The sequence below is a fragment of the Schistocerca piceifrons genome, unplaced genomic scaffold, assembly GCF_021461385.2.
Source record: "Schistocerca piceifrons isolate TAMUIC-IGC-003096 unplaced genomic scaffold, iqSchPice1.1 HiC_scaffold_2510, whole genome shotgun sequence".
Taxonomy (NCBI): domain Eukaryota; kingdom Metazoa; phylum Arthropoda; class Insecta; order Orthoptera; family Acrididae; genus Schistocerca; species Schistocerca piceifrons.
Genome location: NW_025728455.1, coordinates 1,065,875 through 1,089,603, shown reverse-complemented (window position 1 = coordinate 1,089,603; position 23,729 = coordinate 1,065,875). Strand labels below are relative to the sequence as shown.

The window sequence follows — 23,729 nt, the reverse complement described above, 5'->3', positions numbered from 1 at the left end:
CGTTTCAGTATTTAGTAACAGCTGAAAACTTGCGCCATACTGGGTGTACAATACTTGTTTAACATTTGCAACAAGCAGCCTTAACTAGTAGGCCATCCTATCAAACGACCTCACTTATTTCCATGTTCATTTTGCAGACACTCTAATTACGTTTCACGGGATGAGCCGGAATAGCACCATTGAATGAATGACGTCTGTAAGAGACGGAGGTTCAGTCTGCCACGAGAGCTGAATATGAGGTCGTCTAGCAGTAGTTGTTGGAAATCATTTGTTGGAACATCAGCCTCAACGAAACTGGGAGTCACACGTGCAGTCGTGTGGCGAGGCAGCCTAGTAGTAAAGGCGACTGCTTGTGATGAGCGAGAAATACGTATTCGACATCCAGTATGGGACAAATTTTCGGTGGTCACTACATAATGGTCAAGATGGCTGCTCATGTTAATCCGGCAATCCAGCTGCGCGTGTGGTCAGGTCGAGTCGTGTGTAGTGGCGTACGACGTCTTCTGTAAACAAATCCCTGCAATTGACAGTGTGTCACAGGTGTTGTGGGTACAGATCTTGACTCAGCATGGGGAAATTTCTGCGTAAATGGATCCTGATATCGACTTATATTAATGCAAATCGATTGTCGATGGTAGCAGATAATGGTAGATGACTTTACGAAAAACTGTGAGTGCACATTGCATTACATTTGTTACATATTTAAAGACCTGCTACCTGACATTTTAAAAAGCATGTCGTGCATTATGCAATTTTACATATAATACTGCATTGTTCTACATCACTAGTAAAATTAGTTTTGAACTATAAAAGGAGGGTAATAACAATGAATTACAAAGTAAATTAAATTAGTTGTAGGAAATAGAGTATTAATAAATGATATTAATTAGAACAGAAAATAGAAACATGGGAAAGGAATGATCTCCAAATATTATTTTACTGTTAAAACAAAATATAACATATAAATTATGATTTGTGTGGTTGCCATTCCATGTGGGAGGGCCTTGGCAGAAACCTTACTAAATGAAATACATCACGAGTGACTGCGAGTGTATTTGTTTATACTGTCTATGGAGTAGTGACACTAATTAGATCTTATCTAGGGCATACTATTGCACTATTTGTGTTGCCATGGCTAGATGTAGTTACCCATATACATGTCGTATGTGTGCTGTTATCTTGTATGTCTCTGAGCATGATGTTTTTATCTTTAAGCAATGTCATAGGCTGGAGTGGAACCACAGTACCTAAAGATTCGCCTCACCAAATAGCATATTCCTTAGATGTAATGAGTGTCTCAGTTCTTCAATTAGTCGCGTTCCTTCCCATTTTTAACTGTTGCATTGAAAATGCATATCAGGTAAATGAAAAAATCACATGCGATGCCTCCTTTCTTATAGTTATCTTTTTTTGTCTGTTTTAGGTATTGAACCTCTTATGAGTCTTTGTCTGATGTTGTTGCTGTGCTTGTGTCATTTTCTGTTCCCGCATTTACGTCAATGTCTGTGGTGTGTCTGAGTTTGTGTCCTCCCAAGGATCGTGTTGTTGTGGTTGTTATGTGCTTGTCTGAGATCTGCCTTATGAGTTTCCTCGTCTGTAGATTTCGTGCAGTGTTCTTGAAACATTAACAGTTACGTTGCTTAGAGCACACTATTTGTCTGGGTCTCGTAGCATTTCTTTGATGTCGTTATGCTCTGTTACAGATCTTACATGTGTGAGGGTGTTGAATGTAATGTCACATGTTCAGGAGACCCATATTCCCCACATGTGCGTGTAGTACTTTAGCTAAGGCCCACTCCGTTCAAGCCCAGTCGCAATGTGAACAACGGCACGGCTTGGATCCGTATGCTTCTGATGAAGCTGTACCTGTAAATTGTGGAAGAAGGAGAAAACACGATGGCCTTTGTCGGTCATCTCCCAGTCCATTTTTCAGGTCTCAAGGTGGCTGTTATTTAATTGACTCGTGTCTGCAAAGTTTTCCCCTGTTATTACTGGAATCTTGTAGTGTGTACCCCTCATGACCCAGCACACCGCCGCTCTGTGGTGGATAATGACGTCAATGCGGCAAGACCCCAGATCCACACACAAGGCTTCTACTGACGTGGTGCCAAAAGCACGCAGCATTCTGAGTAGCATGCTCCTCTGTCCTAGCCTCACTGTGCTTCCATAGGCCACTGGACACAGGCAGTGTGTTTATGCACCTGCTGCGAAGCATAGTAAGGCTCCCAAGAGAGCTGTATTACATGTTTGTAGTGAATGCACAGGACCATATAGTGATTTCATTGCTAATGCACTTACTGTTAAAGTCAAATACTATGTATTTTGCATGTGAACAATGCGTATACATGCCCTCAATTAGCAACAATGACAGTATTCAACATGCTTTCTTAATATAATTAAGGCGTAATAAAATAAGCTATTGTGTGACATACGAATTTCTTTATTATTCAAGGGGATATATGGGAGGGAAAGAAGAATTGTAAAGTTTATATTTTGGTACAAAGTCCATACGTGAATTTAAGGAAACACAACGCCTGCTCCACAGAGATTCCAGTACTTCGTGCTTTGGTGAACCAGGACAGTCAGCCATGGGCATGCATAAACTGTAGATTCAATTTACATTTAAAAGCCTCGTACGCCATAGGTGGACAATACAATTCACACACAATGATACATAATCATGGAAGACAGAACACTTATTCTGAAGTTATATCACGAACTGGTAACTGACAAGCATTTGCCAAATGTCGTGCATAAAAGTAATGCAGGTGATGTAACACAAGAAGAGGTGCATGCTAACAGCCAACGAGAAGAAAGTATACAAAAAAATTATTAAAGAGACAGACCACAGCGGGACTCTGTAGAAATGCCAGGTACCTCTCTGCTTGAGGTGACAAGTAAACATGCACACCGCAAAACATACAACATCGTTAAGCACAGTGTACATACTGTTGAGGAAAAAGTTTAAAATATATTGTATGTAGTATATTCAAAATTAGTGAATCTCAGTAAAGTACGTGACAGAAAAGGAATTATACCAATTTATAGAGTTACGAAAACCTGAGGGACGCAATCCTAATAAAATATCAAAAAGCGATGAGGGAACTACTGGAGAAGGAAATAAATGTTAGAACAGAACACAAAACAAACTACGACAGTATTTAAAAGACTGGTCGAGAATTGTGTTAGTAAGGATAACAAGAAGAGAGCAGAACGTGTGTCGAGAAAGACTTTTGTTATGCATGGTTCCAATAAGCACATCGATGTACAGGTAGAAGAAAGTTAAGACCTTCCTCGCTGACGGCTGTGCGAAGGCGTAAAGCAACTTACATAAAAGATCACAAGTTATGAAAGACTAAGTGCCTACGAATGATAGCCTCAGAAACAGAGAGGCTTCGAACGTGCCAGTGTCGTCGGCATCTAGAGAAAGTGGCTGGAGACCAGTAAAACCACGAGCAGACAGTGATGTGTTGAGCGCCCACATCCCATCTCAGAACACTGAGGTCAGAGTTTTGTACAGCAGGGCAGGTGGTGGTCTGGCGGCACAGTAGAATTCTGGTGCCAGCACAAGTGGTTCACAGCAAAAACCTGGCACACGTTGTTGAATGTGAATATGCATACTGCATGATCTGATACAAGTTTGCATGTGGACAGATTAAATCATCATTGTTGGATCTTGCCCACTCGTCTCGTATAGGGTGCCTAATGGATGCTGCATTCTCAGAATTCTACACAATAACTTAAGCTTAAAACGTTAGTAGTTTTATTTCTATAAAGCAGATTGACAATACTTAACTTTAATGTAAAAAGGTGTCACAAGCGATGGGCGACATGCAATATAAAGTAGTCTAGTGCAATATGCAATGTTCAAGAAAGTCTGTCTCTCAGTTTGTGGATCACAACTATCAGTTCTCGTAGCACTCTCTGCTAGGCCATGCTAATGCTGTCCACTAATGTCTGGCCGCGGCTGGCAGGAGCGGCGCCTATATTCATTTCTCGCAGGTGTCAATCCAGTCATGGTGCGGTCCTAATCAGTGCACCATTGGCCCATGTCGTTTCACTGCCTTCTCTGGTCTTGCGTTCTTCGTCTTGGTTAAAGGGGTCTTGTATTGAGTGCGACCATGGTGGGGGATGAATGAGTGTAGGCGCAACGATGGGCCGAAAGCTGTGGCTGCAGGGGACATCAAGCTTCCAGCCGTACCCCGCCATCCGGCCTGTGCTCTGGCAAACATGGCCCCCCTGGATACCACCAGAAGGGTATGCGTCCACCTCCTGGTGTAGAACATGTAGAAGGCGGCGACTGTTGTGTTGTGGGCGGATCCAGCTCTATAGGTAGGACGAGAGGGGACGGAGGAGGCGAAGGCTCCACCTCAATGGGGTCGTCCTGCAGTGTCTTGATGTGCTGTGGCCACTTTGCTCTCTGGACCCGTGAATCAGGGGGAAGAGACACTCAAAAATCGTTGTGTACAGGACAGTGGCGAAGTTGATTTTGATGGCGGCACTGCAAAGCATCTGGAACTTAAAAAAGATACATGCAAGCGCCAAGTCGATGGACCATCCCATCCTTGTCGCCCACTGTTGGGTCTTGCCCACTCGCCTCGTATAGGTTGCTGCCTTCTCGGAATTCTATATAACAATTCAAGTTAATAACTTTAATAGTTTCACTTCGTTAAAGCAGATTGACAATGCATAATTTTAATGTACAAAGGTGTCGCAAACGATGAGGGACACGCAATATAAATCAGAGTCTTGTGTAACATGCAGTGTTTAGGCAAGTCTGTCACAAAGTTTGTGGATCACAACTATCAGTTCTCGTAGCACTCTCTGCTATGCCATGCTAATTCTGTCCACAAATGTCCAGGCGAGGCTGTCAGGAGCGGCGCTTATATACACTTCTTGCAGGTATGGTGCGGCCCTAATCAGTGCACCATTGGCCCATGTCGTTTCACTGCCTTCTCTGGCCTTGAGTTCTTTTTCTTCGTTCTGGCGCTCGTGGTTATGCCAGAACCGTCACTACCACTGTAGTGGCAGCAGGCTCATCGAGACTGGACAGTGGATCACTGGAAACGTATGTTCTAGTAGGATGAATCATGTTCTTTTGGTTACATTATGCTGATGGCCATGTCCAGACATGCCACCGTCCAGGTGGACAGTTACCCAAAAGATGCACAGGTCCATATGTGCTGCACAGTGAGAGCCGAAGTATGTGGTGGGTGTTATCACCTGGGCTTACATGACATCTGTCACCGATGCCACCATGACAGCTGAGGATTACCTGTACACTAATGCGGATAACCTGTACATTTTCATGCTTTATGTCTTCCTCAACGACTATGACCCTGTCACGAAGACAGGATTGTGGTACAGTGACTGGAGGAGAATGATACTGAACTCCTCTTGTCTCGTCCACATAATTTGCAGCGTGTGAACCTGATGGAACACATTTAGCTCGCTATCAGACGTCACCTCCACGAATACAAAGCAGTAGTCCATATTTTTCGAGAGCACAGTGTTGTGTAAATGTAGAGATAACACACACATAAATTTAATCAGAATTATGAACAGAAAGGCTAAATAAGGGTGACAGCTACACTGAATCTGATTCTTTGGCATTACACATTGCACACTACAAGCAAAGCAAAGTAGGTGCCAACAGAACAGTTAGTGGCCGAGGACGGAACGCAACAGCAGGCATAGTAAGGAATTACACAACATGTCCCCACTGTCCTCTTTCATCCCCCTCACCATAGAGGATTTCTCTGCATCTACTATCCAGCATGGTAGCCATCCATCTTGGGCAGCTGTCAGGTACCCTCTTGGTCCTAGCCCCCTAACAACACAGGGATCGCACTGCTGATGTCTGAGCTGCAAACTCCCCACATTTGCCAAGCAGTACATGCCCATCTTCTTGTGGAATCAGGACTCCTGGTCACAGCCATCATGCCAGGTGGCCTTTGCTGTGGCTGGGTGGCGCCTGTGGAGAGACCCTCTGATCAGAGTGCGTGGCATCAGGGCGCACGACCTGCAATAAAGTGCACCAAGTCATCTCTTGTTGGTGACTGGCGCCAGCAATCTCTAAGAAGGGCAGGGTAAACTACAATGTTGACAGATATGATCCTGAATTGTTCTCCTCCGTAGTTACACCATGAAACGAAGAAAGGAGTATGGAAAAGAGAGAACATCGTTCGCCAAGTTATTTAGTCTGCAGCAGAATAGATGGGCACTGCTTTCTGGCTATAAAGCCTCTATTTTCTTTATCAAGAACCTGGAGGACGAGTTTGACGAAGTGGCTGTATTATCGAAAATGAGAAATGCGGCAGTCCTAAACTAGACAGTATCCTGAGCCCAGCCCTGGGCGTTGCTCGCCTGTGACCTGCTCAGTCATATTCCTCTTCCTGTCATCCCCCATCAACATGGTCCCCCACAACATGGTCGAGGGGATTATTTTCCACCAGGACCTTCTCTTGCAATCTGACGACAAGCACCACACCAATTTAGAACAGTGGGGTGTTCACCTCATTCGGCATATCTATACGGGACTGAAAAACAATATGGTTGCTACTGGTGCCTACATCTTGCCCTTTGAAGTTGGTTCATTTCCCAAAAAATCAAGGTGATGGTATATCGATGTGATGTAAAACCATACGTCCTACCCCCTATATGGTGCTTGAACTGCTGGTAATTTGGGAATATGTTTTCCCACAGCAATTCCAGCACCACATGTTGAGACTTGCAAACCGTTACAACATTCTCCTTTCAAGGCAACAATTTCTACCCGTAATGAAATGGCAAACTTTTGCATGGTAAGAAAACACACTCATAACCAACTAACTGTATAAAACACGTAAGCACGTTGAGTAAAAGCCTTAAAAGGTACTGAATAGAAAAAACACACAACAGTTCTTGCTGGCTATAAACAATATAAAATAATCCACTACGGCATACATTAACAACCTTGCTTGATTATAGCCATATATACATAAACACAAATTTACGTAAGTTAGAGCTTCCAGATGAGCAGGAATTCCTTATGCAATTGACTAGTTCTTACTACGAGGAAAAAGGAATTTTTTCTTCTTTCTTGGAGTACCTTTTACATGTGAGTCTAGTAATACCAGTTATGGTAGGCGAGAGAATGGATCACTCTTAGTGCCTTGCATTTTAAACAGTACAACCATTGGTGCCTTAGACTTTCACAGACATAGCAGAGGCTAACAGTCGAATAAACCTGTAGGTGGCCGGCCACGGTGGCCGAGCGGTTCTAGCCGCTTCAGTCCAGAACCGCGCGACTGCTACAGTCGCAGGTTTGAATCCTGCCTCGGGCATGGATGTGTGATGTCCTTAGGTTAGTTAGGTTTAAGTAGTTATATGTTCTAGGGGCCTGATAACCTGATGTTAAGTCTCATAGTGCTCAGAGCCATTTGAACCAAACCCGTAGGTAAGCTGGGAGAGGAAAGAAGCAATCCGAACCACAGATTTACTCTGACTCGCCCCCCTTTGGTCCTCAAAAGGGGACAAACGGACCACCCTTTCTAATATTACCACCTTCCCGCAGGTGGGCAGACGAGAATGAATGGCGGGAAACCCCCAAAATATACGGTTGATATAATTAACATGAATAAGTACATTGAATTCAATTAAACTTCAGAAAATCTGTAACAATCAATACTCAACTTCTGGTGCGTTACGACTCCCAGGCTGAACCAACGCAACACCTCTGCCGAGCCGCCCGCTGCCAGGCATTTCAACGGACGCAGGAAGGCGCGCCGATTTTCAGAACCTCCTCGCCGGTCGACAGCATACGGCCGAACTGCAAATTAGGCCCCTCGCAGACCCACGCTCAGGAAGACTCCTTTCGCGACGAGCAGTTAATGCCGCATACCATGGAGCCGCTGTTCGCGTCGCTTACGCTGATGCCGCGGTCTGCGCGCTGTCCCTCTGGCACCAGCAGAGAAGTCGCTTCTTCATGCCGCAACTGCAAACTCTCCACAAGAGCCCACACAGCCAAATCATAAACCCACGCGAACAGCCCACTTTTCCCCTTTCCCTCTAGAGGGAGACACCGAAGCCTTCAATTGCGACAACAGCACCACCGTCAGAGAAAGGAGGCCGACTGCTTCACGCTACGTGCTGTGGCGCGCTTTTCAAAGCTAACTTTACTATGCCTCACCAGTGGTCCCAACACCACCAGTCCCTAGCAGTTCCAGGTCTGAGGACGAGGTGGAGATCGTAGAATCCCTCAAGGTCCTAGATCTTGCTGACGCTTCAGACGCAACAGTCCTGGATACCAGCACTCATGGCGACACTGAGGCATAAACTTTCTCCTTGATCCCTTCATGCATTCCCAAATGACTGACTACCTATTGCTCCAGTGGAACTGCGGCGGTTTTTTGTCCCACCTCGCTGAATTATCACAACTTTTGAGCATTACATTTGCGTTTTGCATTGCTTTTCAGGAAACGTGGTTTCCTGTGATGTCGACCCCAGCCCTTTCTGCCTGACATGGGTACTACAAAAAATGTACTGACTGTGACAGACTGCAAGGTGGAGTCTGCATCTATCTATGTCTGTAGCGAACCTATGCTCTTTGAAACACTTTTGGGAGCTGTGAGGACAATGCAGGAAATTACCATCAGCAATATATACGTCCCTCCAGACGATGAAGTTTTGCACCATGTATTAGCTGCCCTAATTTCTCAAGTCCCAACCCCACTCCCACTTTTCCTACTTCTGGGTGATTTTAATGCCCCTAACTTTGTTTGGGGTGGAACCAAGATTGCTGCTGTGGTAAGGTTTTCAATGATCTACTAACTCACCTCAGTTTTTGCCTCCTCATTACAGGTGCCCCCATTCACTTTAGTGTGGCATATGACACATACTGAGCCGTTGATCCCTTGGTTTGCAGTCCTGGTCTGCTCCTTTATATCCACTGGAGATCTCACGACGAATTGTGTGGTAGTGACCACTTTCCACTCTTTCTGTCCCTACCCCACCATCGCCTGGACACTTGCCCATATGGGCTCTTACCAAGGCTGAATGGGATGCTTTCAAGTGCACTACAACTGTAGAATCTCCTTTTTATAGGACCACCATTACTACCATTGTTGCCCAAGCTGAATCTTGAATCTCTAGTTCCTCAGGTTGCCCCAGTGGAAATCAGTGCCTTGGTGGTCACTCAAAATCGCTGTGGCCATTAGAGACTGTAGGTGGGCCCTTCAACATCATAAGCACCATGGATTTCTAGAGCACGTCATTGCCTTCAAACAGCATCGTGTCCAGGTATGTCAGCTCATTGCATGATGGTAGTATTGGGGACGATACAACTCCACCATTGGCACAAGAACCTCTCCTTCCCAGGTCTGGACCAAGTTCAGATGCCTTTACGGATATGAGACTCATGCAGGTATACATGGAATTTCGAGATGGAGCTGTATATGCCGATCCACACATAATTGGAGAATGTCTCGTGGATCATTATCTTCGCACCTCAGCATCTGAGAATTAAACAGTGATGAAACGACAATTCCTATCTCTCGCTCCACACCAATCCGAGACATATGGTGCTCCCTTCAGTGAGTGGGAATTGCTCAGTGCCCTTGCCAATTCTCCTGACTCAACCCCTGGGGCAGACCACATCAATTCCCAAAAGCTTAAACGTCTGTCAGTGGATTATCAGTGCCACATCCTTGTCATCATCAACTGAATCTTGAGCGATGGCGACTCCCCATCGCAGTGCCAGGAGAGTATGATCATCCCAGTGCTAAAGCCTGGTAAGAACTTGCTAGATTTGGACTATTATCGTCCTATCAGCCTCACCAACGTTCTGGGCAAGCTGCTTGAATGTATGGTGAGCTGGCCGTTGTGTTGGCTCCTCAAGTCTCAGGGCGGTTTTTGGCGAGTTCGCTCTACCACTGACAACTTACTCTACCCGGAGACTGCGATCTGAATGGTCTTTTCCCGGCGTCAGCACCTCATTTCCACCTTTTTTGGTCTGACGAAAGCCTACAATATCACTTGGCGACACCACATCTTCTCTACTCTGCATGAGTGGTGTCTTTGGGGCCCGCTCCCGATTTTTATACGGAACTTTTTGTCGCTACGCATTTCAGAGCTCGAGCTGGTGCCTCACACTGTTCGCCTCACATCCAAGGGAATGGGGTCCCTCACGGCTCTGTCCTGAGCGTTCCAATCTTTTTAATCATCGTTAATGGTCCTCAATATCTCCTTACCTATATGCTGATGATTTTTGTATTTCCCTTTGCTCCTCTTCTGTTGGTGTGGCTGAACGTCGACTGCTGGAAGTTATACAAAAGGTGCAGCAGTGGGTCCTCACTCACAGTTTCAGTGTTCAGCTGCCAAGACTTGTCATGCCCTTCTGTTTTTGTTGTACTGCCATCTCCATCTGTAACTTTACCTTGATGACCAACTACTTAATGTAGTGGAGACATTCTGCTTTTTGGGACTGGTCTTTGATACTTGCTTAACTTGGCTTCCCCATCTTCGTCAGCTTAAGGAAATGTGCTGGCAGCATGTTAATGTTATTCAGTGCCTGCACCACAACGAATGGGGTGCTAATCGCCCTACACTGCTGCAGCTGTGCAAAGCACTTTGCAGTCCCTTCTTTCCTATAGATGCCTGGTGTGTGGTTCTGCTTTGCCATCAGCATTCCAGCTGCTGGACTCTATACACCACTGTGCGACAGGAGCTTCCCAAACCAGCGTCCTTGTAAAGGCTGGTGTTTCTCCATTGCGAATTAGGTGACAGCAGTTGCTTGCAAATTATACTTCCCATATTCATTATTCGCCTTACCATTCAAATTATGATCTCCTTTCCCTAATATGGCTAACCATCCCTGACAAGCCGGCCGCGGTGGTCTAGCGGTTCTGGCGCTGTAGTCCGGAACCGCGGCACTGCTACGGTCGCAGGTTCGAATCCTGCCTCGGGCATGGGTGTGTGTGATGTCCTTAGGTTAGTTAGGTTTAAGTAGTTCTAAGTTCTAGGGGACTTATGACCTAAGATGTTGAGTCCCATAGTGCTCAGAGCCATTTGAACCATCCCTGACAACAGCAGCGCACATTGTGGATGCCAATTGCAATTTGTGTTTGCTTCTTACTGATCTCGACACTTTCCTTCTATCACTTTTCTATGTACAAAATTGTTAAGGCTTTCGTGGCCACTTGTTGACAAACTGCCTATTGGCTTCTGTCTCGGGTTCTTCGGCCGACGTTCATCTAATGATTTTTCTGGAGTTTCGCCAGCACGAGTGACTGGCATTGTCAAAGCTTCACCCTCCATTGCCGGTGGTGAACTGGAGGCGAGCTCGCGGCCGCAGACTATATGTAAACACGGCGTAAAGACGATTTTCAAACCGACAAGGAAGATCAAAGAGTGTCTTAGATCGGCGAAGGAGAAAAGAGACCCACTTGCAATGTCGGGAATATACCGTATTCCATGCACATGCGGAAAAGTTTATGTCGGAATGACTGGACGATCAATTAACACCAGGATCAAAGAGCATAAGCGACATTGCAGGTTGGGGCAGGTGGAGAAATCGGCCGTGGCAGAGCATGCACTGAATGAGACCGACCACGTAATAAAATTCTCCGACACGCAAGTTCTGGCTGTAGAGAAGCACTATCACACGCGCTTGTTCAGAGTAGCTGTAGAAATACAAAAACACGCTAATAGTTTCAACAAGAAAGAGGAAAGCCTTAAGGTAAACGGATCCTGGCTGCCCATACTGCAGCGAACGACCGTCGCAGGTAGCAAGAGGAGAACCGCACCGGAAATGACCGCGGAGAAGCCCTCGGACGTTGGCGCGCCAGGTACATATAGTCTGCGGCCAGAGCTCGGCCCCAGTTCACCACCGGCAATGGAGGGTGAAGCTTTGACAATGCCAGCCACTCGTGCTGGCGAAACGTCAGAAAAATCATTAGATGAACGTCGGCCGAAGAACCCGAGACAGAAGCCAATAGGCAGTTTGTCAACAAGTGACCACCAAAGCCTTAACAATTTTGTATTATGCCTCTACGGGGAGGAGATTTGCAGATTGTACCAACGCCTTGAGTACGACGGAAGAAGAAAGCGCGACTGATGTCCTCTCTCGCCTTTCTGTCACGGTGCCGAGATGAATGTGCTACACCGAAGTTCTTGAGATGCAAGCGCCTATTCACCACCGCCCAAGCACATCGTATCTACGACAGAATGGAACGAGCTTTTCTTCGTGAGCGAATACATACAACACGGAGAGACTTGGCAAGAACGGATCGGGAACTTCTGAACATTTTCTATCAACTAAGTAGCAGAATGCATCGAGACGACTGGGACAAGATCGACAGCATCACTCACAGGAGCATGCAGAACGAACTCGAGCGCTGCACTGAGCGGCAAAAGAAAAAGTTTGAAAGATGCCGGAAGCAGACCGACAAGGCGATTCCTGACATGTCACACACAGTGGTCAACCTCACTGAACGACAATTGACCGAAGAGGAAGTGTCTGTTCTTCAAAAAGGAGGGAATTTCGCTATCATCCCGAGAACTATACCTATGGAGGACATCATTGCCAACACCGAAGCAGCCATTCGGACCCTTCCTTGTGAAAGGGCAGAGGAAATACGCACTGTAACAGCCAGGATACTGCGCCGAGCAAAACCACCAGCTTGCAACATGAAGAAAGAAGAGGTACAAGCCATTAAGAATCTCAACGCCGACAAGAGTGTATTGGTACTGCTTGCCGATAAGGGGAATGCGACCGTCGTAATGAAGACCGAAAATTATGAGCAAAAGATCCGAGACCTATTAGATCCGACGACGTACCGAAAACTAAGCGCAGATCCAACGCAGCGTATCACTCGGAATACGAATCGATTAATCAAGGCGTCTTCTCTGCCGGCGGACATACAGAGAAACCTGCGCAACACAGAAGCCCTACCGCCTCGGCTGTATGGATTACCCAAGATCCATAAGAACAACGTTCCACTGAGACCGATCGTTAGCGCTCCTGGCTCACCAACGTATAAACTGGCGAAACACTTGGCCTCTCTGCTCCAGCCACACGTGGGGAAGACCGACACATACATTAAGGACTCAGGACATTTCATTGAGAAGCTGAAGGAACTGAAACTTGCACCAAACGACATAATGGTCAGCTTCGATGTTGTTTCGTTATTTACGAAAGTACTACTCAGTGACGCTCTGGAGCACATCGGTTCCATGTTCCCGCAAGACATCGAAAAGCTCTTCCATGCATGTCTCACCACGAGCTATTTCACGTGGAATGGCGATTTCTACGAACAGCTGGAAGGTGTCGCCATGGGTAGTCCTCTCAGTCCAGTGGTGGCCAACTTCTTCATGGAACAATTCGAAGCACAGGCACTGGACTCGGCGACTTGCAAACCTAAGGTGTGGTACAGGTACGTCGATGATACTTTCGTGGTGTGGAAACCACTCGGTGAATTCCTAAGACACTTGAACAGCCTCCATGCCAACATAACATTTACCATGGAAGTAGAAAAGGACAAGAAACTGCCATTTCTAGATGTGCTGGTCACAAGGGATGGCGAAAACCTGGGACACAGCGTGTATCGGAAACCGACACACACGGACCGATACCTGCTCAATCTGTCAAACCACCACCCCAGCCAGAGAAGAGGCATGATTAGTACGCTCGTAACGAGAACAGGACGAATATGTGAACCTCAACACCTCCAACGAGAAATGCAACACCTGGAAACTGCTCTGCGGAGCAATGGGTACTCCACAAATTACATTAGCAGTGTAACAGAGCCAAACACTCGGCGAAGTAAGGAACCAGAAAAAGAAATGTCGGGCACGGCCTTTCTGCCATACATTCCCAGAGTGACGGACAGAATCGGCCGTATATTGCGCAAACACGGCGTAAAGACGATTTTCAAACCGACAAGGAAGATCAAAGAGTGTCTTAGATCGGCGAAGGAGAAAAGAGACCCACTTGCAATGTCGGGAATATACCGTATACCATGCACATGCGGAAAAGTTTATGTCGGAATGACTGGACGATCAATTAACACCAGGATCAAAGAGCATAAGCGACATTGCAGGTTGGGGCAGGTGGAGAAATCGACCATGGCAGAGCATGCACTGAATGAGACCGACCACGTAATAAAATTCGCCGACACGCAAGTTCTGGCTGTAGAGAAGCACTACCACACGCGCTTGTTTAGAGAAGCTGTAGAAATACAAAAACACGCTGATAGTTTCAACAAGAAAGAGGAAAGCCTTAAGGTAAACGGATCCTGGCTGCCCGTACTGCAGCGAACGACCGTCGCAGGTAGCAAGAGGAGAACCGCACCGGAAATGACGGCGGAGAAGCCCTGGGACGTTGGCGCGCCATGTACATATAGTCTGCGGCCGCGAGCTCGGCTCCAGTTCACCACCGGCAATGGAGGGTGAAGCTTTGACAATGCCAGCCACTCGCGCTGGCGGAACGTCAGAAAAATCACTTTTCTATGTGTTCACTTTGTGGTCCATACCACAGCCACTGGTTCGTCTGGACCTATCGCAAAGCCCAAAAGGCTCAGTTCTACCTGTGGCCTCCACTGGCAGTTTTTCTCTATTGTTGGTGAGTTTCAGGACTCAGAAACAGTCTACACAGATGGCTCAATGGCTCTTGTTGGCTTCACTTACGCTCACGTTGGAGATGCTGAACAGAGCTCCTAGCTGGATTGCGTCAGTGTTTTCACTGCACAGTTGGTAGCTATCTCGCGCACTCTTCAGCATATCCATTCCTGCACAGATGAGTCCTTCGTCATCTCTAGTGACTGTTTAAGTAGCGTACAAGCTCTCTATCAGTGGTTCCCTCACCACCCTTTGCTGTTAACTATCCAGCAGTCTCTTTGTGCCCTCGGCGACAGCGGACATTCGGTGACCTACATTAGGACCCCAGGACATGCTGGGATCCTGGGCAATGAACTTGCTGGCAGGCTGACCAAACATGCTACCAGTAAACCAACTCTGGAAATCTTTGCACTGGAGACTGATCTCCAGTTGGTCTTATGCTGTAAAGTTTTCAGGATCTGGGATGCTTAATGACACACGTTCAGTACACCAAATAAACTATGTGTTGTCAAGGAGAATACAAATCTGTGATAATTATCCATGCAAGCCACTCGCAGGGAGTCTGTTGTCCTTTGCTAACCCCACATCAGCCGCACCTGGCTGACACATAGACACCTCCTCCGTCGCTAGGACGTACCTCAGTGTTGCTGTAGGTCCCACTTGACTGTCGTCCTCATCTTACTGGACTGCCCTAGTTTAGTTGCTCTGCAGTGGACTTTTAACCTACCCATCACACTGTTAACGGTGTTGGGAGTCAATGTCTTAACAGTTGACATCGTTTTACGTTTTATTTGTGAGGGGAATTTTTATCACACAATCTAATGGTGAGCATCTGGCTTTTTCTATCTTTATTTTAACTCTTCCTCACTCTTTCTTTGCTGTTTTTTAGCCTTAGTGTTCGTATTTTCCCTGTCCAAGTTCGTCTAGCCTTGTCTTTAAGGCTGGAGGTTTTAGTGTGTTGCAGAGTGGCTCGCTCATCCTTTATTCCTGTCGTGATCACCCAGTCCTGGCCATCTGCTGCATTGTTCTGATACCATCCACTGTTTTTTCTTTTAGTTTACGTTTTCCACTTTTGTTAGCCTTTTTTGTTTTCTTCTTCAGTGTGGTTTCCAGTCAGTCTTTCGCCTTTTACTTTCCCGAAATCGTTTTGGTAATGTTTTTAACCTGAGAGCTGTTTGAATGTTGGGTAATGGACAGATGACAGCGTAGTTTGATCCCTTTACTCACCACACCAACCAACCAATTAAAACTGCTTCTCATAAAGAATCGAGCTCAATGCAGTTTTCGTAGTACTATAGCTAGGAACATGTCAGATCTATTGCCAGAATGTACAAATATATTTTATATCAGACCTCAGCTTGTAAATCACATCCAGCGAGAATGATAGTTGGGTTTGACAATGCATATGACTGAGTGAAAAACAATTTTTAGTATGACTGTGAGCAAAATGCGATTTAACGGATGAGTGACTAACATGATATACAGTGTTATAATTAACGAGGCATCCACAGTCATCGTTAGTCAGCATCTTATGACAACACTATACCCAGATTAGTATGGGATGGCTGCTGCCAGCAACATCACATGCTTCTGATTTTAAATCACATCTCGTAATATGACAAGGACTTCAGGTTTCCAAGATGAAGAAGATATGTAAGGAAAATGCTCATAAATCAGTTTGCAGTTCAACAGGAACTAAAATTTGCAGAAAACTGCACACGTTTGAACAGCGAGACCAGTAATTGACTACGAAACAGTTCCAGCTCATAAAACTAGCCTAAATATCATCTCCATAAATGCTTGCGGATCTTATGTATTTTCCCACAATTTACAATATGGTTTGAGTTAGTTAGGAACATAACCGTATGTCAGTGCTTCAAAGGCTAGACGGCTGTGACACAAAAATTACTTATAAGATACAAGTGGTAACTTTCATGAAGACTTATACCATTGGTAAAAGCATTTAGCAGTAGTATTTCCACTGTTCACAACATTTCCAAACAGAACACAGGCAGTGGTGAATTCCTTCATGTGTAATGACAGCACCTTCAAGACCATCTTTAGTGTCACAATGCTACAGGACTTGCAGATGTTGGATCTCAAGCCACGGAACTGAACGTCACGAAAGACAAGAAATTACTGCTATGTCCAAATGCATTCTCATTCCATATGAAGCATCTAGCAGATACACTTCGATCAATGTAGATCTAATAAATCACAAGCTAAATTATGTTTCCGAGTATTAGTTGGACACAGTTTTTTTTTCAGGGAATAATCTAAATAATCCCTTGCTGACCACAAAACTCAGAACCAGCAGGTAGGAGGTAATTTGTGATAATGTTCCCATCACAGATAAATTATACAGTTTCCTATCCCTCCAAGTTTACTTTGCCTGCAATTCTGAATAGTAGACAAACGATGAATGGAGCTGCATGGTGGAAAAAACATGTTCACCAACAGAGCTACTTACAAACACACGGAATTCAAGTGCATTCCTAAACCGAAATATACTGATCACCAATGCACTAAATCACTATTTTAAAGAAAAGAAATCATATTAACTGTCTCTCAAAGTGAAAGATTAAAAAATCTGTTAAAGTCCTTGTTCATGCTAAGCAGGAAATCTAACTTGCGGTTGTGATGTGAAACAAAATTTAAACTGTCACTAATGTTCATTACATTACTTTGCAAATTCAACTTTTCTGAGTGGTTTTCCAGGGTATCATTTCACTTCAGTGCATGTTCCTTGTTTTCAGTGTGATTGGCTTCTTCTTTCTTAGTGCATTAGATTAATTTCACTTCAATTATTGTTTATGGCACATACTGTCTCTCAAATGGTTCAAATGGCTCTGAGCACTATGGGACTTAACTTCTAAGGTCATCAGTTCCCTAGAACTTAGAACTACTTAGACCGATCTAACCTAAGGACATCACACATATCCATGCCCATGGCAGGATTCGAACCTGCGAACGTAGCGGTCGCGCGGTTCCAGTCTGTAGCGCCTAGAACCGCTCGGCCACCCTGGCCGGGGGCCTCTCAAAACATCTTATTATAAGTGAATTATATTTTTATAGTAGGTTTGTGTTCCTGCTACTTTCATGAGGTGAAACATTATTTTTCATCACTAGAGAGGAAAAATTGTGCGCCAAAATTATAAATGAAAAACACTGTTTTGAGAATCATTCGGCTAAAAGTCCGTTAAGTATAACAAATATTTTATAAAGTCATTCTTACATTTCAGAGTGAATCATAAGTTACCCCATTTCCTGTTAGTATTTTACGTACAGTAATCCATATGCAGAGAGCGAACTTTTAATTTATGGGAGCACAGTCAGTCCCATGGTTTGAGATCCTACATCTGCATGTACTGTAGCATTGTGACACTAAAGGCAGTCTTGAAGATGCTGTCATTACATAGAAAGTGACACACCACTGGCTGTGTTCTGTTAGGAAATTTTTTGGGCAGTGGAAGGACTGCTGCTAAATACTGAAAGAATTGGGAGTGACTCATTATTACTAACAAAGTTTATATGTATGTAATATTTGTCAAAAATATGGGAGAAAATGCTAGGAAAGCTTATGGCGTGTAGTTTTCATTTTCATGCATGCAATTTTGGGCATGGTTTGCAGGTCTCCACCAAATCCATTGTACATCAGTGCTAGAAACACCACTCAATAAATTGCCTGCTACACCACACCCCATCAGAGATCACTCGTGTACAGAAGGTGGCTATCATCGGTTCACAGTTGAGGCACGCCCATGCTGGGTGGTACCAATACCAGCCCCAATAACCACACATATGAAAGGCAAAGACTCATCGCTCTGTAGAAATTGTGTGTGGCTGCTTCAGCAACAGATTTAGAGTACAGAGTAGCGGATCATTTTTTAACAGCGATAAACTTTGTGGCGCAGAAGCCCACATACGACTGATCTAACAGAATATAGACTTGCAGCATCTTGTCCACCCAGAAAATCTGTTGGGTTGGAGGAGAGGGGATCATGCACTGGGTGTACTCACGAGCCAACGAGCTGTAATTAAAGTGGGGATTCCACAAAATATTCAGTCGTAATGAGAAACCGTAGTAGATCAAGTGTCTTAAATTGTCACTGATTCTGGTCAGGTTATAAATGATTACCATTAAAGTACCAGTAATGATAGTTTAACGCCTGTTTGTGAAGCAGCTTCCATAGCTCCGTATTAAATTGCCCAAACAGCTCAGAGACTGGCTCTCATCTGTAGGAGTTTTTTGAATCTGCAGATGTGACTTTGACTCTGTCAGTGATCTGTGCATTTAAAAACTAAGTAGCACTACTTCAAACATTCAGTGTCACACCGTGGGTACACCTTCACCAGACTACACACACACACACACAAAACACACACGCACAAAACACACATACACTCAAACATATGTGCCAGGCAAACATAAATACACTGCCTTCACCGGGACCACACCAAGTGAAACACTGTGGGAGTCAAAAGGGCTTCAGAGCTGTTGGTTCCTGTACAGTCATTCAGGATTCACGTTTGTTTCTCTCTATATAGAAAAGAACCATTATTATCTCATGCAGTTATCATAACTATAAAATGAGTTTTGAGTATGTCAGCTGTATGATTTTCAATAGAATCAGCAACATTTGCAAATCTGTCTGCCAAAATATTTCTAGAAAAAGGAATTATATATTTTATCGATCAGCGGATATTGGATTCATTAATTTAATACGTCATTTACCATTACTTCTTAATTGACTTTAGTTTCAGAAAATGTTACTAAATTCTTCTCCTGAACACATGTCGCACAGTGTGTTGTATCAGCATGTAGGTATTTTCGTTTAGAACCATCCTAGCGAGATTGTCGCATGTAAATTACATACTGCAGCACTTTCCATGAAACAAGATTTACTTTCCAACGGTTGTCATATCGAGACAAGTACATTAAACTTTAATTTACTCTCATGATCTCGCTGTCGCCTTAAGGCGCATCACGGCCAGAGGAATATAAGACGAAAGTTTCTCTTTCTCTCTATCTATCTCTCTCTCTCTCTCTCTCTCTCTCTCTCTCTCTCTCTCTTTCTCTATGTGTATGTTTCTGTGCGTGTGTGTGTGTGTGTGTGTGTGTGTGTGTGTGTGTTTGTTTGTTTGTTTGTTTGTGTTAGTTCTTGTGTGTATGTTCATCTGTCAATGAGTGTGATTGTGTGTAGGGGTAGAGGAGTCCAGTTTGGTATCATTGCTGTACCCTAAACGTCACTACTAAATGGTTTCCTGGTTAACAGTAGCTTTCTCTGTTTGACGAGTTTGTGTCAAGAAACTTGTTGATAATTGGGTTTACTTTTGCTCCTGTAATAACAGAAACTTATCTTTAAATAGCAGGAGACGTCATTAGCATTATTTGTCACATTTGCAAGTGTCAGAGAGGACTGCTGCACACAGAGATGTAGTAATGGCTGAACGAAGTGGAAGGAAACAACTTCTATAAGGACAGAATTCTAAGGTCAAAAAACTAACGATCACGAATTAAAGTGACCAAATGTGATAACTTTGTATCTTGAGAGTTGGAGTGTAGGAATTTTTTGTGGAGAGTGCATGAAGAATTTGAGAGAATGACGTAACTGTGCATCTGTACGTTAATATAAAACAACTTTCTCAGTGTTCTGTATCACAGATGGGAGATTTATCAGTTGTCAGAGAGATGAGTTTTAGAATTGGTTACAGTTGTACCACTCCGATACGCTTCTTCATCGGAAGTGTGTGTCTGAAGGAAAGTATGAGAGTTTCTGTGTTTTGTGTAGGGCCCTCTCTGCAGCGGAGAAAGGCAGGAGGCTGATCAAGGCAGCTAACGATGGGACAGTGCAAGAGCTGCAAATGCTGCTGGCAGCTGGGGCTGATGTGGGTGCGACGGATGGGAACAAAAACACTGCGCTGCACTGGGCAGCCTGGGAGGGTCACGTGGAAGCGGCGAGCTGTCTGGTGGGGGCTGGCGCGGAGGTGGGGGCCGGGAACTGGGTCCAGAACACGCCGCTGCACTGGGCTGCATGGGGCGGCCGGCCGGCCGTGGTGCGGCTGCTGGCGGCGTTCTCTGCAGACCCCAATGCCAGGAACGTGGACGGGGACACGCCGCTGCACTTCGCGGCTGAGCATGGCCGCACGGAGGAGGCGACTGCACTACTCGATGCAGGGGCTGACAGCGGGGCCAGGAATCACAAGGGGAAAACCCCAGTGGACCGCGCCAGGCAGTTCAACCACCAACACTGGATAGACAGGATAACACGCGACTGGCACTACAATACACGCCTCTGAAGTAAATAGAACACTGCTCTAGTAAAATCACCACAGTAGCGACAATGTGAGATTCATATACACTAATGTGTGTAGCAAGAAGCGAGTTTCCTTCCATGAAAACTCAACAATAATTGAAACGTATATCATTAATAATAAACATTTTTTTAACTAAATTCATTAGTGTAAAGTAATTGGTAAAAATATGCTATTACACATAACACCACAGCCAGTGTGGTAGTAAGGCGCTGTACTGTTGCGGTAAGTTGCTGGACTACAGTAACAATAAATCTTCAATTTAATCAACAACAATTTATTTATTCAGCCAACTGCACAGTTTGCAAACACTGCCAGTGAGTGTCCGTCAAGTATGACTTTAAGTAAACAGTTATGATGAAAGTCCAAAGACAGTCGTCTGAACAGAAAAAGAGCACGTTGTATTGAGCAGGAACATCAGTCATCCCCAAGGAAACCATAGAGGCTTAGTTTGTGTCTCAGAATACTGTGATACAGTATCACATTAGCTGTGGAAAAAATAACAATGATTACTAAAACAAACCATTCCTCTTACAATACCATAAAGATATTACAGCACTTCTTAAAAACATCAAGAATTTTCTTACTTGCCAAGGACAGGCATTTACAAGAGAAACACACTCACTAATTATGTCCATGTCTTGCGGAGATGCAAATGTGTTCACAATGCAACAATTTCCAAAATTTATGATAAGGCATACACCCACAGAAATTTTCATTGAAGGAGTCCACATACATGAAAATAAATCATCTTTGGTAAAACAATTACTGACTGGTTCTTCCGTGTAGTATGCTGCACAAAGTGGAAACCGTAAGATAACGACAACTTAAAGAAATAAAAGGTAAAATATTATTAATCTGGCCTTAAGAGTCAATGTAACAATCTATCAAACAATGCTCATAGCTGTATCTCATCTAGAGCAATTTAAGATTATGTTTACATGTTATTCTAAGTCAATTACATACATGAAAAACAGTTTTGCATCACCCCAGTTCCCAGAACTCCTGAAAATAGATGTTGACTTTGGCTACTGTATCACGGAAACAGTCTATTTTACTGTTCAGAGTTGTCTATACCCACCCAAAGATGTAAATAACCATGTATGAGCAGCGCCTATTAGACGGAGGGAGTCCGACAGCTGATCAGTTCCAGTCATTCCACCAAGAAGGAGGTGCATGGCTAGTGTTGTCTGTAGTTCAACCCTGCCTAGACGGTCAGTACTACGGTCTGATTGCGTTCGCATTGTTTGTGTCAGGAAGGGCTCTCAAGAAGGGAAGTGTCCTGGCGTCTCAGAGTGAATCAAAGTGATGTTGTTCAGACATGGAGGAGATAAAGAGTGAGAGGAACTGTAGATGACATCCCTCGCTCAGGCTGCCCAAGGGCCAGTAATGCAGTGGATGATTGCTTCCCACGGATTATGGCTCGGAGTAACCCTGACAGCAACGCCACCATGTTGCATAATACTTTTTGTGCAGCCACAGGACATCGTGTTACAACATAAACTGTGTGGAATAGGCTGCATGATGCACAACCTCACTCCAGATGTCGATGGTGAGGTCCATCTTTGCAACCACAACACCATGCAGTGTGGTACAGGTGGGCCCAACAATATGTGAATGCATCCCTCAGGACTGGCATCAAGTTCTCTTCACCGATAACAGTCGTATATGCCTTCAGTCAGACAACTGTCAGAGATGTGTTTGGAGGTGACCCAGTCAGGATGAACGCATTAGATACACTGCCCAGCGAGTGCAGCAAGATGGAAGTTCCCTGCTCTTTTGGGGTGGCATTATGTGGGGCCGACGTACGCCACTGGTGGTCATGGAAGGGGCCATTATGGCAGCACGATACGTGAATTCCATCCTCCGAACAATAGTGCAACTATATTGGCAGCGTATTAGCGAGGCATTCGTCTTCATGGACCATATTTTGCGCTCCCATCGTGCACATCTTGTAACGATTTCCTTCAGCATAACGACATCGCTTGACTAGAGTGGCCAGCATGTTCTCCAGATATGAACCCAATCGCTCATGCCTGGGATAGGTAGTGCGGTTTATGGACGACGTGACCCTTGAACCACTCTGAGGTATCTACGCCGAATCGCCATTGAGGAGTGGGACAATCTGGAGCAACAGTGCCTTGATGAACTTGTGGGTAGTGTGCCACGACGAATACAGGCACGCATCAATGCAAGAGGACGTGCTACTGGGGATGAGAGGTACCGGTGTGTACAGCAATCTGGATCACCATCTCTGAACGTCTCGCTCTGTGGTGGTTCAACATGCAGTGTGTAGTTTTTATGGGCAATAAAAAGGGAGGAAATGATGTTTATGTTGAGCTCTCTTCCAGATTCTGTACATATTGCGAAACTCTCCGAACCGAGTTGATGCAAAACTTTTCTTGATGTGTGCGTTTTAGCTGGTCAAGAGGCATCAGATAAGGCGCTCTTGCTTAACTTCTCTCTGTAAATAAATGAATGTATGAAAAGGAACTTCATATATGTCGGTCAAATGTGACCATACATATAATTTGGCATAAACTTCTACCTATTGTGTGAAACTAGTAGATAAAAAGAAGACGAAAATGAACTTAAGTAACCAATTGCTCTAACTGGAACGACTTAGCAGAAGTCTTGTTGGGCAGAGTAGTGCCCAACAGCCAACAGCGTTCCACAGGTTACAAACAGAGTAAAGTTAACACTACGCTGGATACCTGTAGGAGGCTCACGAGGAAGAGTAAATAAGCTTACCTTGCAATTAATACACACTGGCCTACGGTTACTATTAAAGGAAACGTAACATATCCAAATACCTCAAT

General features: G+C 44.8%; 1 protein-coding gene across 1 annotated transcript in view; it reads left to right on the top strand.

Moving 5' to 3' along the window:
* Positions 1–21,050, top strand: part of LOC124743676 (ankyrin-3-like) — a 57,924-nt gene extending 36,874 nt beyond the window's left edge. The window contains exon 6 of the mRNA XM_047248853.1: positions 20,388–21,050. Within this exon, the coding sequence (XP_047104809.1) occupies positions 20,388–20,895 (508 nt within the window). The 3' untranslated portion in view covers positions 20,896–21,050. The remainder of the gene's footprint in view (positions 1–20,387) is intronic.
* Positions 21,051–23,729: the final 2,679 nt, after the last annotated feature.